Source organism: Patella vulgata, chromosome 8 (assembly GCF_932274485.2).
Source record: "Patella vulgata chromosome 8, xgPatVulg1.2, whole genome shotgun sequence".
Taxonomy (NCBI): Eukaryota; Metazoa; Mollusca; class Gastropoda; family Patellidae; genus Patella; species Patella vulgata.
The window spans coordinates 39,456,824-39,475,529 of record NC_065886.2 but is presented as its reverse complement, the minus strand read 5'-3'; the positions used below and the strand labels follow the sequence as shown (position 1 = coordinate 39,475,529).

Genomic DNA, 18,706 nt, shown 5'->3' with positions numbered 1-18,706 from the left:
AAATTTCTTTAGGCTTATGTCGTTTATACCAAGGGGAAGGGGGGGGGGATGATATTCTAGCTGTAGTGGAATCCAGATATGAGCCAAGAAGTACCCTTACCTCGGGATTTTTAAAATCTGGATCCAGTGCCAAATAACTTGAGTCTATTTGTTATGATTTGGAAAAAACAATGTTCACTCCAGGACAGTGTCACATTTGATGCCGTGATCAGGATATTCTACCCCGGGAGAAAAACTTGTCGAAGAGAGGATTTCGACACTGGGAGAACATTCCAGGACTACTTGGAAAGTAGGTGCATCTTTTCGTATTGATTGTTCTCGAAATTTGAAGCAATTAAAAGGTACTACATTTAGTTATAAGGATTCGGGAGATTTTAGTCAAGTGTATCACAAAAGACCTTTGTAATACAAATTTTAAAAGATCGGTGTAATTCGAAGATGGTTTTAAAAGTTTTTGAGGCGTATAAAGAAATGTAAAACAGAATGACCTTGATCAATTAACGCTTGCGTGTGGGGTCGTTGCAATGCATGCATTCTGCTTCTACGCCCTCTTCAGTTGTCATATTTTGAAAGCCATATTTATACTCCATGCTCCATTTGTGCACCATCTAATCATGATTTTCAACATTCACATTCAAATATTTGTGATTAGCTAATAATGTGGTGCGTTTATTAAGCGATCGTGAAAACACCACCCCCTCGTGTTACCGTTATAAGATTAAGTGAAGCTGGCAGACTAGATTTACAATCATCCATAATAAAAGTTGTGCGTCTCGGTATATCTTAAAAAAAATGAATAATATATACTATTCAAAAAAAGTAGGGGATATTTGATTTTGGGGGCATAATACTAAAATATGCAAATGACTACGAAAAAAGTCACTATAGAACCTAACAGAAGAAACATTTCCAGTTACATGTGACGCCCAAACGCACCAATAGCTACCGCATGGAATGCAGGTGATGCTTGGGATCATCATGGGGGTCCAACCCAAGATTTGCACGACTCTGACTTTGAATGTTACAGTCATTGTGGCATTGAATTCCAGGGTGGAAACATCAGTTTAATTGTTTTAGTGACCAGAAAACAAATTTTGATATGCGTCGGCTTACCCAAAATGAAAGGTTACGTGCCCTTGGCATGCTACAGATCGGCACAACACAGGCGGTTGTGGCGCGGACGATGAATGTTTCTCAGTCTGTCATAAGCAGGCTATGGTCCAGATACCGTGATACACAATCTGTACAGGACAGACCACGCTCAGGTCGACCAAGGGCGACAACTCAAGCCCAGGATCGATTTATCCGTACCTTGGCCTTGAGAAATCGTGTCATCACAGCAAATCAGATCAGCGCTCGTCTTCAAACAGACACTGGTGTGAGAGTGAGTGGCCAGACGATTCGGAATCGACTGCATAGGGGTCACCTTCGCGCCCGACGTCCTCGCGTGATCCCTTGTTTGAGAGATCATCACATTCAGGCAAGACGTCGTTGGTGTAGGGATCGTCAACACTGGGATAATCGACGCTGGAGCAATGTGATGTTTTCAGATGAGTCAAGGTTCACTGTTGATTTTTTGGACAGACGTAGGAGGGTGTGGCGTCGTCGAAACGAGCGCTTCCAAGACGTTAACGTCATCAGACATGATCGATTTGGGGGTGGTTCTGTTATGGTGTGGGGAGGCATCACTGTTGCTGGAAGAACGGCTTTACATGTTGTTGCAGGGCGTGTTACAGGCCAGTACTACCGGGACAACATCTTGGCAGTCCATGTTGTGCCGTTCGCACGACGTCATGGCCGCCGTTTCATCTTCCAGGATGACAACGCAAAATGTCACAGGGCCAGGATCGTTACAGGTTACCTCCAACAACAGAACATCACCACATTACCTTGGCCAGCACTGAGTCCCGACCTCTCCCCCATCGAGCATGTCTGGGACATGCTTGGACAGAGGTTACGTCAACGTCAACAACGTCCTGCCAATGTCCAAGAACTTGCTGCTGCGTTGCAACAGGAATGGGACAATCTGGACCAAAATGACCTTAGACGTCTCATTAGGAGTATGCCACGTCGGATCAATGCTTGTTTGGCAAACAGAGAAGGATTTACCCGTTACTGACTTGGTTGTGATGCTGTGGTAACTTTGCTGTTTGACCCCGGGTATCATTTTACCCTTATAATGGTCAGTCTGTGCCTTACTTAGTCTAACGATCATTTGGAATAAATCGATGAATGTGAACTTCATTTCATTTTGTCATTTGTTTCTTCGTCAGTTTCATTAGGTGACTTTAATAACACTTAAAAATCAAATATCCCCTACTTTTTTTGAATAGTATATATGAATTTTGGGGAGCCACTGTTCATTGAACCCGCGGTAGACCAGTAAATCTAGTAAATTTGTAGATAGCTGGGTTCAACTGTTTATATTTAGGGTACATAATAAATTCAAGATGGGGGATGATGGCGGTGGCCCAAAGAGCAGCACGTTAGCTTGCTATCCTGGAGGTCCCGTATTCGATATCTGTGTTGACCGAGAAAGTTTATCTGGATTTTCAGGCATGATTCCCCCTTGACAGTGGTGCAGGACGGAGGGCTTGGCAAGGGACAGCGTATGGTCGTCCGGATGGGACGAAAAACTGAGGTCCCGTGTACACATTGGCGTGCACGTAAAGAACCCTTGACAGTTGTAATTCTATATAAGAGTAGGCCACACTGAATGCGTCTGTCCGTCTTCATAAGCCCAGTCGGCGCAGAACAATGGAATGTTAAATTTCATTTCATTTCATTTTATTTCACGTTTTTATTACATTACCGTTTGCTGTACTAGATCTGCGGTTCAAATACTGAGTAAAGCCGTTTTTGGTAGAAACGAATACGAATTCTCTGTATATATTTCTGTTCAAATTTGAATTATGGGTGAAAGCATTTTAAGATGCAGCAAAAACTAATAAAAATGATGTACAATCTGAAATTATTCATCTAACACACATTCATGGGAAACCGACAGAAAATAAAATGATGAATGTACCGTAACATTCTGGAGTTTTACCACGGAAAGATACCAGTGACTTTGACCTCGATCAGTTTGACGTGTGATATAAAAGTAAATCTTTTTTAAATCGAATACATGACCTAATTATCCCATGTGTCAGTGTATCATATTAAAGATTTGTTAGACACTCCTACATGTATTTATACGCTGTCAGATATGTAGTGGATTAGTCCGGTGGATAAAGGGGCGGTCGCCACCAGAGCTGTGAATTTATGAGACCATGTTTTTCCATACGAGGGGGGTTGGATGGCTGAATGGTTAGCACGTGCGTGCTGTACCATAAAGTCTGTCATTGAGTCAACTGGCGTGGTTTCGAATCCCCGGTTGTACGTGACAAGGGGTAGGGTCGCCTGTCCAACCTCGTGGGTTTTCTCCGGGTCCTCCGGTTTCCTCCCACAGCTAAAGACCCCTACGCGCAAGCGAATTATTGAAATAAAATTGAACCATGTGTTAGTCCCGAAATGACCTAGTTTGTGTCGAGTGGACGTTAAACCCCATCTCTCTCTCTCTCTCTCTCTCTCTCTCTTTTTTTTTTCCATACGAGTTTTTTGCGTAGATGCCGAATCTGTGTGGTGAACAGGCGTTTGAGGGGGCGTTTTCGAGATATGGGTTGGGGGTTCCAATGCCTACAGTTGTAGGGAAATATGATCATGTTGACATGGTACAATTTTATTTCAATTATTGGTTTGATCATAGGAGTCTTTATTAGTGGTGGGAAACCGCAGGACCTGGAGAAATCCCACTAGAATGGACAGTCGACCCTTCTACATGTCATGTACAAGCTTGGGATAGAAACCACATCACATGACGCCATACGGCACCTTAAGATTTATATTACAGCGCACTCCTTAGACCATCCGATGGCTCATCCCCTTGAAATACAAGCGGTTGCCATGCAAGATACGCTCACATTTTGCAATAGATGGACAGAGAACAAGCTAAACAGAAAAGCCATAATCCAGGAAGTTACAACCCCAGAACTATGGGATGTAAACACATATTTTAAGTTTCATCAAAATCCAATAAAAATGGTGATCTCTAGAGGGTCCACAACCTTGGTATTACATACTTTTACACTATTTGCGTACAGGGAGAGGCCATTTTCTCGGACAGTTTCCGTCCAATTTTCACGAAATTCGAACTCAAATGTCATTATGCTGTAACGGTCATGTATCTAACGATTTTTTTTAATCGGATAAAAATGTGACCTTTAGAGGGTCATCAAGCTAAAAGCGCAATTTTTCGTACAATCAGGGGTCATAATTCGGGAAGTTAGGGTCCGATACGTGCAAATATCGACAGGAACCGAGATCTTTGGTCTATAAACATATAATTTATGTTTCATCAAAATCGGTAGAACAATTGTGACCTCTAGAGTGTGCACAAGCTAAAAACGTGATTTTTCGTGCAATAATAAGGGATAAAAATTGTGACCTGTAGATTGTCCACACAAAATACAATATACGTCCACAAGAAAATGTGGGCTTATAATAATGGATAAAATGGGATATTTTTTTCTAAAACAAACACGGCCATTTATTGACTTAATTAATTACCGTAAAATAACGGCCTGTAAATTCAACGCACACACACGGCGGACCCGAAGGTTGACGTTTCGTTTTTTTCGACGATTATTGTGGTTAAGTCCACGTCAATTCAATATCTGTTAAATAAGTGCTTACTGGTTAGGGTCAGAGTTGAAACATCTCTATGCATGAAACGTTTGTGACCGAAACATCGTACAATCTAAATACTCCTACATCCTAACATACACGCAATTTTAAAAAGGCTTTTGTAAAAATGGATGGGCGTGGCAAAGGACAGTGCATTGTCGATCGGATTGTACGAAAACCCAGGTCGCGTGTACACACTGACGCGTACATAAATGAACACTTGACAGTATGAATTCGAAATAAGAGTAGATCGTAGTGCTGCTGTCCGAAAAAAAATCTCTCATAGCACACTGTCACTGTATCCGTCTTCATTATCCCAGTCGGTGCAGAACAGTAAGACGTTAAACCCCATTTCATTTTGTTTGTAAAACAATATTAGCGCAAGACACGCCACAGCTATTGCGAAATCCGACCAAATTACACACCGATACACCTTTATAAAAGTGGGTTGCTGTGCGATAAAAGAATATTAAAAATTTAATTATCTTCCATCATTATCAGCTGAGCGCAGCGCGTGAGCCTATACTACGTAAGCAGTAATTAAAAAAAAATTTGCAATTCAGGATTGTGTACCATATGGTTGGAAGATAAATAGCAGATCAAATTTCTAACTCACCGACAGCCATGTTACCGTGAAAGCGTGGATATCACATCACTTCATAAATCAATTTGTAAGTACATTTACCTATCGACTTATATCCTTTCTAAAGTTCAGAAAAATCCATCCAGTCAAAACCATCGTATTTTGTGAAACATGGGCACATTTACATTGCAATTCTCCCACCCTTACCCGGTCCCCTAAAGTGGGTGGCCCTTAATGTACATTTAGCTGCAGATTATACAAGATACCAATTGTTTCCTTACGAGGAACAAATTCCTGGCTTGGATTGGGCACCAGGTTATACTTGTGTGTAACCCCTGTAATCCGTGTGTGTAACTACGTACAGTTGTGCGATGGGAGAACAGGCTAGGTACTCTCAATCGGGTAGAGAGAGAGAGACAGAGAGAGAGAGAGAGAGAGAAAGAGAGAGAGAGGTTTAACGTCCACTCGACGCAATCTAGGTCATTTCGGGACTGACACGCTGTTCAATTTTATTTCAATAACTCGCTTGCGCGTAGGGGTGTTTTAGCAGTGGGAGGAAACCGGAGAACGCGGAGAAACCCCACTTGGTTGGACGCACAACCCTACCCCTTATCACGTACATTCGGGGAGTCGAAACCACACCATTTGATGCAATGACAGACTGTGTGATTTAAGGCGCACCCGTTAAACCATTCGGTCACCCGAACCCACAGCGCGATATACTTTCATCCCTCTCCATCATTTCTAGATACATGAACCAAGCCACCATTGATCACAAAAATGGCTGATGATTCACAAGCGTCCATGGAATCGGCTAGGGTCTTACCAAACATTCAAAGTGACAAGAGGTATGTGGAGTTAAACGACAGTGTAGGTGTCAAACCACCAGAAATAGAAACAGAGAGACAAAATATTGAAAACTCAATTTCGTAAGTATACACCCCCCCTCCCGCCACCCCCGTGAGTATATACATGTACTAATACATGAATACTAAATTCTATCAACTAAATGTTATACTATTGCCCCCACCCCCTCCGTAGCATTTAGATTCTCTAAAAAGTTTATTTCTAAAAAGGAAGGAGGAAGGAAATAACGAATTACAACTTATACAGTAAAACTTTTATCCCGGACTTCACTTGATGTGCTTATGATTATATCATATTCCGTGGCGGCATTGTCAAAATACGGTTAGTTAGATTGTTCAAAAATTCAAAACATATTCGGGGGTTGACCGCATGACCTGCACCGCTGTCCAATACTGGGTCCATCGTAGCCTTTACAGCCTCCTGGTTTTCTAGCAACAAGTCGACAATCGATCGACCGTCGGTTGTTTGCTTGTCACTACCCCGGTACAGTGTCCATGCCCGAACGCATATAAGTAGTTGCTCCTGTTCCAAAAATTCGTTCAACTCATCTGTGTATCATGAACCAATTGACCTCTAATATTGTTAAAAGATAAAGTATTAGAAATTTAAGGCAATTAGAATATACCAAAAGATCCAAATGGATCAACAGTTTCCTTTCCCTTTAACAATTTACAAGAGTACATAATGGCCACATAATCTTTAGTTAGTTAGATATCGTAATCCAAACTACATGTACCTTTGGTCTTTAAACAAGATAATAAATTATCTTGGAAAAGAATGTTATATTTACTTAAAGATCGGTTATGAATTTATTGAAAATATATTTTTTTTCTTCAGAAATCTACAAAGTTTAATGCATCTAATAAAAGGGAATATAGGAACGGGGATATTAGCTATGCCGGTTGCTGTTGGTAACGCTGGATTATGGGTAGCATATTTTGATTAAAGTTATATTGATACACAACCAGCTGCACCACATCAAGCTATGATAAACAATATTTTATTCAGGATGTTTATTCAGCAGATATCTAAATATGATTAGGGAACAGACTGAAGCCCGTTTAACATGAGTGCGTTTTCCCGGCGTTTTCATGCATGACATTTGCATTTGACCGACTTTTCCACCGGCGAAAATACGCGCAGAAACGTTGGGAAAAGGCATACATGGAAAACGGAGCCTGGCCTGTCTAAAATCCCACTCCTCTACATGTAAATAAAAATTTTGCAAAGGGTGTATATGTACGTAGATAAAAAAGTATCGCAACACATTCTGTATATACATAATTAAAAACATAATATATGAATACAAAACGACAATACACGATTCAATGATATGACAATATTCTAGTAACGATTGAATGACAAGGAAATATATTAGTAACGTTTCAATGAAGAGTCAATGATATGACATATATTAATAACGATTCAGTGCTATAGCAGTTAGGTAGAAAACGCTAAATTGCCGACGATCTAGCACAAATGACGTCAGGGTTAGGGTAAGGTCTAGGGTTAGGGTTAGGGTTAGCACTATCCCTGTTTATATTTCGAGACCTTGACGAAATCTACAGTCCTAACCCTAAACTACACTCCACATATGACGTCGTGTGTGCTAGACGGTCTCCGATCTAGCGTTCACCAAGTTAGGTCGGATGCAATAATTCTCTCCCCATTGATTTCAATGTTTGAATATTCCAATGATCGTAATACTTAAAACACCCAAGAGCCCAACGTCACAATCATCTGATCAAAATACTGACGGAAGATGACCATTTTGATAGGCCTGGCGAAAGTAATCTATGGGCAGTGGCGTCATTTTAGTAGGAGTTCGCCCTTGTCAATTTACTTCCTGATCAGTCCAAACCCAAATCATGAAACGAAGAAAAGGTGACTTGCTACAAATAGACGCAATTGCTAGTCTTAACCCTTTCTGAGATTTAAAGAGTTCGGGTGGGGGGGGGGGGAAGTAATCAGGTGGATAGAAATTGTATCGTTTCGGGGTTGAAAAAGCGCACCTGTCCTCATAAGCTCGCATGACGCTGAAACGTAGGATATTATTAAGTCTCATTACATTTCGTTTTGATAAAACACATTATATATATATACCAAGTTGTTATTAAAACTAATAATCCATTTTTACATCCATGTCTGTACTACTTTAAATTTATAGGTGGGAACTGTGGGAATACTGTTAATAGGTGTTATAGCCACACACTGTATGCATCTACTCGTCAAATGTAATCGTATCATGTGCAGAAGGTAAAATTAGTTATGTACATGTAATATAAATACTATTTTCAAACTAATTTCAGACTTTAAAAGTACACAGTTTGGAATATTTAAAGTGGCGAATGTTTCAATCAAGGATATAAATAAGAATTTAAATAAATAAAATGAAATATGGTTTAAGGTCTTATATGTACCAACCGGGTAATCAAGAGAGACAGATCAGCTAACTCGTCATGAAAATGTATCTATCCAGTGTAGAAGGCTTTGGTTCTCTGCAATACCAGTGAGAGCTATGCCCCGGACGCCAGCGACAACAGGGGTTTATTTCTCGATATGAACTCGAGCAATCTGATTAAAATACAGATCTATATTTCTTTTCGTTTTTTTATAGTTCAAAATTTCGTTTTACTTGTCTTCACTACACTAGGATCTAGAAAAGTTGTTATATAAGCCGCGTTCTGGTTAATGTGAGGGGTTAACCAATGAAGCGGCCTGTTACGGCGAGTTCTTGGCATACTGTGCACGGAACTGTGGGCAAACCTCTAGAAACGTCAACGCTGGTTGATTAATCAATGTCGTCTGACGCCATAAGGTCCAAATCAGATTGCTATTTCGCTTATTTTTTTTTATTTTAATACTTTCGACGGCCTACACTACATGAAATCAATCAGCGTTGACTTTTTTAGTGGTTTACCCAAAGTTCCGTGCACCTCACGCCAAAACTCCCTGTCACAGACCGTTGCATTGGCTAATCCTTCACATCATCCAGAACACGGATTCTTTAACAACTCTTCCAGATCCTAGTGCAGTAAAAACAAGTAAAGCGAAATTTAGAACTATAAAAAACGAAACGAAATAGAATCTGTGTTTTAATCAGATTGGAACCCGAGAAAGGATTTTCGATCGATTGCCTAATCAGCTAGTATTCCATGTTTTCTTGTGTTTTAGAAATATTTATCCGATGATCTGTAAAAAGGCCCTTCTACAAAATGAAAATGAGAGCATGTATAATGGGTCTATTTAACTGAATGAAAGGTTAAAAGCATAAAATCAGTTAAATCATATCTGTTAAATTCGGATGCTTGGTTCTTTCGTGGTGGCTTCACAGTGCTTACTTCGTGCTTGTTTTATTCATTCAAGGTATCTTCAACGTGTTTACTTGATGCTATACTTTGGTTCTTTTATGGTAGCTTTAACGTGTTTACTTCGTGCTTGTTTGGTCGTTCGTGGTACCTTCACGGGTTTACATGGTACTTAGTTTGTTCTAATATGGTAGCTTCAACGTGTTTACTGGGTATTTTGGTCTGTTCACTCATTGTTGCTTCAACGTGTTTACTGGGTGCATGGTTTGTCTCATGGTTGCTTCAGCGTTTTTACTGGGCGCATCGTTTGTTCTCTCGTGCTAGCTTCAACGTGTTTACTGGGTGCTAATTTCGTTCGCTCATTGTAGCTTCAATGTGTTTAGTTGGTGCTAGTCTGGTTCTCGCTTCGAAGTATTTACTTAGTGTTAGTTTGATTCTCCCATGTTAGCCTTTACATGTTTACTGGGTGCATGGTTTGTTCCTTCAGTGTAGTTTTACTTAATTGGCGTTTGTTTTTTTTCGTCCATGGTAGCTTGGTTAACCCCAATCATATTTGAAATAATTCAAGTGCCCTGTATTATCTACGCGTGTAAAAAATGAAAGTCCCATCAAAATATAATTTAACATATTTATTAAAATCTGTCATTAAGCATAGCATACTAATCCTATATACTGTTCTGGCATATAAACACAATTTGTCTCCAAAACGAATCTTACAGGACGGGTGCTATTACCTTGGACTATGCTGATGTCATGGAAACAGCTTTGACAACGGGTCCAACAAAACTTCGGAAGTTCTCAAAAGAAGCCAGGTATGAAATTTATGTAAATATATGTTTTATCTTGATTCACTATCACTAGTTTCCTTTCCCTTTAAAAGAGAAACGTCGAATTTATCATGTTAATTACCTCTAGATATTATAGCCAAACGCTAACATAATTAATGTTTCTTTAAACAATGGATATTATAGATGAGTGAGGTGGGGATATTGTAGAAGGGTGTTGAATAAAGCATTGAGTTAACCAATTACTCACGACCATATATATATGTATGTCACTCCCAAAATCGTAACGGGCCAATCTCAGTTGGAGGGCGGGGGCTGAGACTATTTGCCCGAAAATTTTCTTTTTCACCCGAATTTTCAGTATGAATCAATCATTACTTAAACGAGTTTTCCACAAATGTGTGTGCCCGAAAAATGGAATTACATTGCCCGAAAAATGGACGGTTCACCGAATCTGCACCTAAGACTATTATCTATAATATGCTTTGTTTAAAGAAACAATGTTAGCGATTGGCAGATGATCACACTATTATAATATATTGTTAAGGCAATCAAACATTTGAGAATGCCAGTTTCAATTTTAAATTACTCTCTGTAAAGTTCAGATATGTTTTATCTTTTAAGCTATTTGTGTTGACTGGCAACTCTGTGTTTATCTTTAATTTAGATATTTAGTTTTAACATTCATCATAATAACACAAGTTGGTGGGTGTGGTGTTTATGTTGTTTTTATTTCTACAAATATCAAACAGGTTAGTTTACCTATATTATAACAATAAAGTGATGGATCGGAGTTTCATCCACAGGGATTCTAAGCTAATGTTGTCCATATACAATTAGCTCCGTTTGAGAACAGACACTGGATGACCGACATAAATCGATGATTTTAGTCGAAAACACTAAGTATACTTCGAGAATTTCGAGAAGGTGAAACTGTTTATTTAGTCTTTGACGGAGTAGAGCCGCATTACAAAATATACTATTCAAAAAAAGTAGGGGATATTTGATTTTGGGGGCATAATACTAAAATATGCAAATGACTACGAAAAAAGTCACTATAGAACCTAACAGAAGAAACATTTCCAGTTACATGTGACGCCCAAACGCACCAATAGCTACCGCATGGAATGCAGGTGATGCTTGGGATCATCATGGGGGTCCAACCCAAGATTTGCACGACTCTGACTTTGAATGTTACAGTCATTGTGGCATTGAATTCCAGGGTGGAAACATCAGTTTAATTGTTTTAGTGACCAGAAAACAAATTTTGATATGCGTCGGCTTACCCAAAATGAAAGGTTACGTGCCCTTGGCATGTTACAGATCGGCACAACACAGGCGGTTGTGGCGCGGACGATGAATGTTTCTCAGTCTGTCATAAGCAGGCTATGGTCCAGATACCGTGATACACAATCTGTACAGGACAGACCACGCTCAGGTCGACCAAGGGCGACAACTCAAGCCCAGGATCGATTTATCCGTACCTTGGCCTTGAGAAATCGTGTCATCACAGCAAATCAGATCATGGCATTTTTGATTATGCAAGTTTTAGGAGGTAGACGAATTGTTTCCTTGTATTTTCAAGACAGTAACGAACAGGAACGAAGAATAGTGGGATCGTTTACGTGATTTCTCAAAACGACATGGTGCGGGGCCCTACATTTTAGCATTCTATTTACATACATAAACTCACTTGTACTTTACGATCTCCTGTAATAATCTATAACCGCCCTCATTAGGAAATTATCATAACAAAAATTTCTCCCTCACCACTGCTGCTTTTTTACCACTCCTATTGCTAAGAAGATAAGATGAGTGCATTCTGGTATTCTCGTAATTTATGCATGTTATGAATAAATAGATACAATATACCTTAAAATCCAGTTGATTCCAAACAAACCACCATTCCCACTCAAGCACTGTACTAGTGTTTGTTATTTTGTTAGGCGACAATGTTTACAGGAAATAAAAGTTAAATAATTTATTTCATTGTATTCATATCAATAAGAGTGTTTCGTACGGCGTTTTATTTTACTGACCAACCCTCAAAATGTATATATACTATTCAAAAAAAGTAGGGGATATTTGATTTTGGGGGCATAATACTAAAATATGCAAATGACTAAGAAAAAAGTCACTATAGAACCTAACAGAAGAAACATTTCCAGTTACATGTGACGCCCAAACGCACCAATAGCTACCGCATGGAATGCAGGTGATGCTTGGGATCATCATGGGGGTCCAACCCAAGATTTGCACGACTCTGACTTTGAATGTTACAGTCATTGTGGCATTGAATTCCAGGGTGGAAACATCAGTTTAATTGTTTTAGTGACCAGAAAACAAATTTTGATATGCGTCGGCTTACCCAAAATGAAAGGTTACGTGCCCTTGGCATGCTACAGATCGGCACAACACAGGCGGTTGTGGCGCGGACGATGAATGTTTCTCAGTCTGTCATAAGCAGGCTATGGTCCAGATACCGTGATACACAATCTGTACAGGACAGACCACGCTCAGGTCGACCAAGGGCGACAACTCAAGCCCAGGATCGATTTATCCGTACCTTGGCCTTGAGAAATCGTGTCATCACAGCAAATCAGATCAGCGCTCGTCTTCAAACAGACACTGGTGTGAGAGTGAATGGCCAGACGATTCGGAATCGACTGCATAGGGGTCACCTTCGCGCCCGACGTCCTCGCGTGATCCCTTGTTTGAGAGATCATCACATTCAGGCAAGACGTCGTTGGTGTAGGGATCGTCAACACTGGGATAATCGACGCTGGAGCAATGTGATGTTTTCAGATGAGTCAAGGTTCACTGTTGATTTTTTGGACAGACGTAGGAGGGTGTGGCGTCGTCGAAACGAGCGCTTCCAAGACGTTAACGTCATCAGACATGATCGATTTGGGGGTGGTTCTGTTATGGTGTGGGGAGGCATCACTGTTGCTGGAAGAACGGCTTTACATGTTGTTACAGGGCGTGTTACAGGCCAGTACTACCGGGACAACATCTTGGCAGTCCATGTTGTGCCGTTCGCACGACGTCATGGCCGCCGTTTCATCTTCCAGGATGACAACGCAAGATGTCACAGGGCCAGGATCGTTACAGGTTACCTCCAACAACAGAACATCACCACATTACCTTGGCCAGCACTGAGTCCCGACCTCTCCCCCATCGAGCATGTCTGGGACATGCTTGGACAGAGGTTACGTCAACGTCAACAACGTCCTGCCAATGTCCAAGAACTTGCTGCTGCGTTGCAACAGGAATGGGACAATCTGGACCAAAATGACCTTAGACGTCTCATTAGGAGTATGCCACGTCGGATCAATGCTTGTTTGGCAAACAGAGGAGGATTTACCCGTTACTGACTTGGTTGTGATGCTGTGGTAACTTTGCTGTTTGACCCCGGGTATCATTTTACCCTTATAATGGTCAGTCTGTGCCTTACTTAGTCTAACGATCATTTGGAATAAATCGATGAATGTGAACTTCATTTCATTTTGTCATTTGTTTCTTCGTCAGTTTCATTAGGTGACTTTAATAACACTTAAAAATCAAATATCCCCTACTTTTTTTGAATAGTATAGTATACTAATTTTTGGTATGGATGCCATTCAAGGCAGAGATATATTCCCGAAGTAGATATTTTTCTGTGTGCAGAATGGGTCACATAGTTTGGCGTGTTGCTTATAAGATTGGGGTCAGGTTTAGGGTTAGGGTTGGTATTAGCGCTACTGGCCTTATCATTTAGCACTAACTGTATCAACATCAACTACTCTACATTCTGTTAACCAGTCGCAATACTCACTAATTCTCACTAGTTAGGCTATCGGCCTAGTCTATGATGTCGGTTAAAATGTTCACGTGACACGCAAGGGGTTATTTGCTTAGAGAATCAGATTCAGACCAGTTATGCTATTGGGAAAGATATTCCACGTTATAGGCGCTTGTGGATATTAGTGCTATATATAGTATGCATGTGACAGATGCATCGAATTCTCTATTTCTTTTCTTATAGGTCATCAATCATTTTTATCCGAACGACCCAACTATTAGGATTTATGAAGTTGGGGTTGCCGCCATTTTGGTGCCATATTTCTTTGTGAAGAACTTACGGTCGTTATCAGTGTTTTCAACTTTTGCTAACCTTGTTACAGCCACAGGCCTGCTTATAATAATATATTACGTGACACAAGGATTACCAAACGTCGATTCAAGGCCAGCATTTACTGGATGGAATCATCTGCCTTTATATTTTGGAACAGCTCTCTACGCGTATGAAGGAATAAACTTGGTAATGTAAATTGTAGAGTTTATCTTTGATTTAAGTTTCGAAATAAAATTTTCGAAATATTATGCGTTAGTCGCTTGGTTTACAAATTTTAGTTTTCGTTTTTGGTTTAAACAAGCCCACAATAAACCCTCTGGGTAGTACTGTGGCTTAGATATTGAGTAGATAAGGCAATGTCTGCGTTAAATGCAAATATAGACACAAATTGCTCATAAAAGTCGTGTCAATGAAGACGTCGTTTATTTTAGTGTCAATGGTACTTGACAATCAAGAATATGAACTGTGGACGGAGGTTTCATCTGTCATTGACCTGCTACGTATTGCTTTTTCTTGTCAAAACTTCAAACATTCATAACTTTTATTACTATAAAGTATTTTGACAGTTTTATAATCATAATATATATAAACCACAGTAGTCACCGTAAACTGCTATCACTCAGAATATGTAAAGTATCTAATGTGTAACTAAGACATTGCAATAAAAATTTTGTAAGAGTTTACGATAAAGGCTGTAAATAATTTATTTTGTATTATTTAGTGTTATTTTACAACAGGTTCTTCCAATAGAAAATAAAATGCGTTATCCGTCAGACTTTGTTGGCCTGGATGGTGTTTTAAATCTTGGCATGGTTACCGTTTCCTGTTTGTACACGATGATGGGTTTCTATGGTTATCTAAAATATGGCGATGACGCAAAAGGCAGCATAACTCTCAATTTACCAAGCGACCAATGGTAATATAGCTAACACCATTGCAATATTTCGCAAAACTTGTGAAACAAGTCAGTGATCTCAAGTTGATAAACCAATAGGGTTTTCTTTTATAACGGGGAACTGGATGTCGACTATTTAAGATGCATTATGCAAGAGCCAAATCGGCCCTTTGCTGATCTATTTGGACTTCAAATTATTAATTATGCATTTATTCGCCTGACAAGCCCATAATCAACACTCTAGACTGTCGGATGACCTTGACATTGAATGGATTAGAACAGCCGGGTCATGTAATAATTTAACGTTGAAATGGATAATAAAGCTTTAGATACTTGTCAAACAAAACTACCTTGTCAAATCATTCATAATGTTGCTCGGAATAAAGTAATTGGACTGAAATTTTCAATTTATTCATTTCTCATTATCTATTTTTGAACTATTAGAGAAATATTGACCAGTCCTTTATCTAAATGTTACATAATGCATCTTTAAAAAATAAAATGAGTTTTAATACAATCTGATGTTAAGAATACAAACTGATTATTGATAATTGTTTCTGTTGGAAAAGATCTGTCTCGGTTTCTAAAATCCGGGCCATTATCATATGTATATTGTAAGAATACAGAAACAGGGGCCTGTTTTTAACGAAATTTTAACTAGTATAAATCCAAATTTTAGTAATTTGATTGGATAATATTAGATTGATTTTAGTGCTTAGCCAATCAAAATTGAAGTATCTACTAAAATTTGGATTTTATCTTTAGTTAAAATTTCGTGAAACCGGGCCCAGGTGGACTAATTCTTTTAAATTTCATGAAAATGGTCGTTAGGCATCATGCAAATTATAGGTGGCGAAGTTCCTGAAATATCCAATGTTAAGTGCTGGGAGACTACACAGCACACAAAAACAATACACTGTACACGAAAATTGCAATCAATAATTAACAAAAGTATATATCAAATCAAGTGAATGGATATGTCAAATCAAGTGAATAGATATGTCAAATCAAGTTGCCCTTATTACGTGTCTGAAGTCAATATATTACATGTATATTACAGGTTATATTTATCAGTAAAGTTAATGTTTGCTCTGTGTATTGCTATATCTTATGGTGTTCAGATGTACGTTCCTGCTAAACTTCTACTACCATTCTTTAAATCTAAATATGAAAACACAAGATTTGAAAGATTTGGTGAATATTTTGTTCGCATTGGACTGGTACTAATCACTTGTAAGTTTCTACTATATCAACATCAGGGGCGTATCTAGTGTCCCCTCCCACGTCCAGCCGCCCCCATTTGGACCCAATCCCATTATAATTCATTATTTTAGAAGCGGATTCTTGTCACAGATCACTGGAAATGATATTTCCGGTCTTCTAGGTTTTTTTAAGTTTCCGGGAGAGGTCTCTGGATGCGCTCTTGACCTTGATCCTGATCAAACTAACACATGCCTTCGCCTGATAATGATTGTTGGTTTTATCTGATTAGATATTCATTGATATTAGTGCACGCCACGGATGGACCTCAGTATGTCGCCCCAACAGCTAAACACCCTTTCCTGATCAGTCTTGTAGTTTGATGCGGAGTTGGGTGAGTTTCAAGTGACGAATAAACAAAACCTTCTGGATTTTCGCACATTAAGTCCACAGCATTTACGACGTAAACTATCTGTACAGAGTGTTCTATGATTTGGGGGGAAGTTAAGTTGCACTGTGGCTTATAACATTATTTTGTATTAATACGTATTTGTTTATTTCAGTTATCTATTGACTGTATGTTCGTCCTAGGGTTTGTTGAGTAGTTACTCCTCACTGTGTATTATTAAATTATGTGTATCTCTTTATTTCAGTTACCTGTGCCGCTGCTGTCCCACATTTGGATTTATTGATATCTTTAATTGGTGCGTTTTCGGTCAGTTCTCTCGCTATCATTTTTCCAGCAACGATAGAGGTGGTGACCTTAACAGCTGAAAACGAAACGTTACCTATGTGGATTCTTGTTAAAGACGTATTATTAGTACTCTTGGGAATTCTCGGCTTCCTGACTGGAACTTATACTGCTATACAAGCAATTGTAGAAACATATTAAACACTAGTGACATTTTATTTGTGATATCTAAAAAATAGATGTAATTTCTAATCCCCAATACATGAAGGGTTAGATTGTGTTTGTAACTATGGTCTATTCGGGGTTGGTGTTAAGATTGGTTAAACTAATATACAACCCTCCTCTATAACATTGAGGTTATGCCAATATTTTGTAAAGAAGACCCTGTTACAAATGTTTTACCTCGGTCCGTGTGTAATCAACTGTTACAGAGTAGTGTTATACAAAGTTACATAAGTTATAATACGTCGTTTGTTATGATATGTTACAAACTGTGGTTATACCTGGTGCTCGGCGAAAAAATGATTCTTAGCTTGTCATAATGTTATGTAACTGTCTTAACGTTGTGTAACGTAATGATCTGTTATGCCAAAATTTTCTTCTGTCAGTAAGTAGCATTGCACTTACAGGCGAGGGAGATAACTCTGTCTCAAAAAGAAAAAAAATAACAAAGGTGCCCTATCTACTACTACTATTGTGTCTTTATACAGCGAGAACCCGATTATGCCAATATCCCGATTATATTAACATCATGGTATAAAAAATAAATTAACCCAAATCAGGACAGCTGTGTGATGTCAGATATGGATAACAATATAATGCTTAAAGATAAAAATAGATTTTATAAGTATTTTAATCATGCTTTTGTAAATATCGTGGACGTTTTGTTATTTTATATATAAAAGTATCGCCTTGTAAATACACCTAATATATATTTTATAGATTATTTTTTATCCTTGTTCTGTGCTATTGCTGTACGGGGAATATTTGTGGGAGTCAAACGATGTTATTAATTTGGCCCCCATGAGCATAGGGTTCTAATTCTGGAGTAATGAGGGGCAGGGGCATTGGGAAGCCGTAATGGACTTTTTCCAAATTTGGTAAAAAAACAATATAGTCAGGGAAGGGCGAACCCTATTGATATTCAGCATACTGGGACCTTCCGTTTCGATCGAGGCTACAGTTCTTAACTGCTTGTTTTCATTGGGAAGGCGCGGTTGAATGCTATGGATATTCAGCTTTCCGTTTCGCAGTTACATACGCTACTTTCCGAAAATATTGTGAACGTGGGAGAAGTTACATTTTTTTAATGGAGCATTATGGATGTTAGTGATGAACCCTATTAATTTGACATTTCATGTGAAGCATTGGGCCAAGAATGGGGTAACCATGGTGATTTTTAGCACTCTAGGATTTTCTGTTCCCGGAGATAAATACGTATCAGACTAATGCCAGTTTCCCACTGTCGTGCAATGCGTTACGATAGGATTGTTACTATTGAGTCCACGATCTGCTACGTGCAGATACGTTTGGATACG

General features: G+C 39.1%; 1 protein-coding gene across 1 annotated transcript; it reads left to right on the top strand.

Moving 5' to 3' along the window:
- Positions 1-8,121: 8,121 nt before the first annotated feature.
- On the top strand, positions 8,122-18,082 carry LOC126831132 (neutral amino acid uniporter 4). Its single transcript, XM_050561795.2, has 7 exons — positions 8,122-8,431; positions 10,203-10,295; positions 10,936-11,020; positions 14,293-14,568; positions 15,120-15,298; positions 16,338-16,510; positions 17,131-18,082. The coding sequence occupies exons 1-7, from the start codon at positions 8,391-8,393 to the stop codon at positions 17,367-17,369; spliced, it is 1,086 nt and encodes a 361-aa protein (XP_050417752.2). The 5' UTR covers positions 8,122-8,390; the 3' UTR covers positions 17,370-18,082.
- The last annotated feature ends 624 nt before the right edge of the window (positions 18,083-18,706 follow it).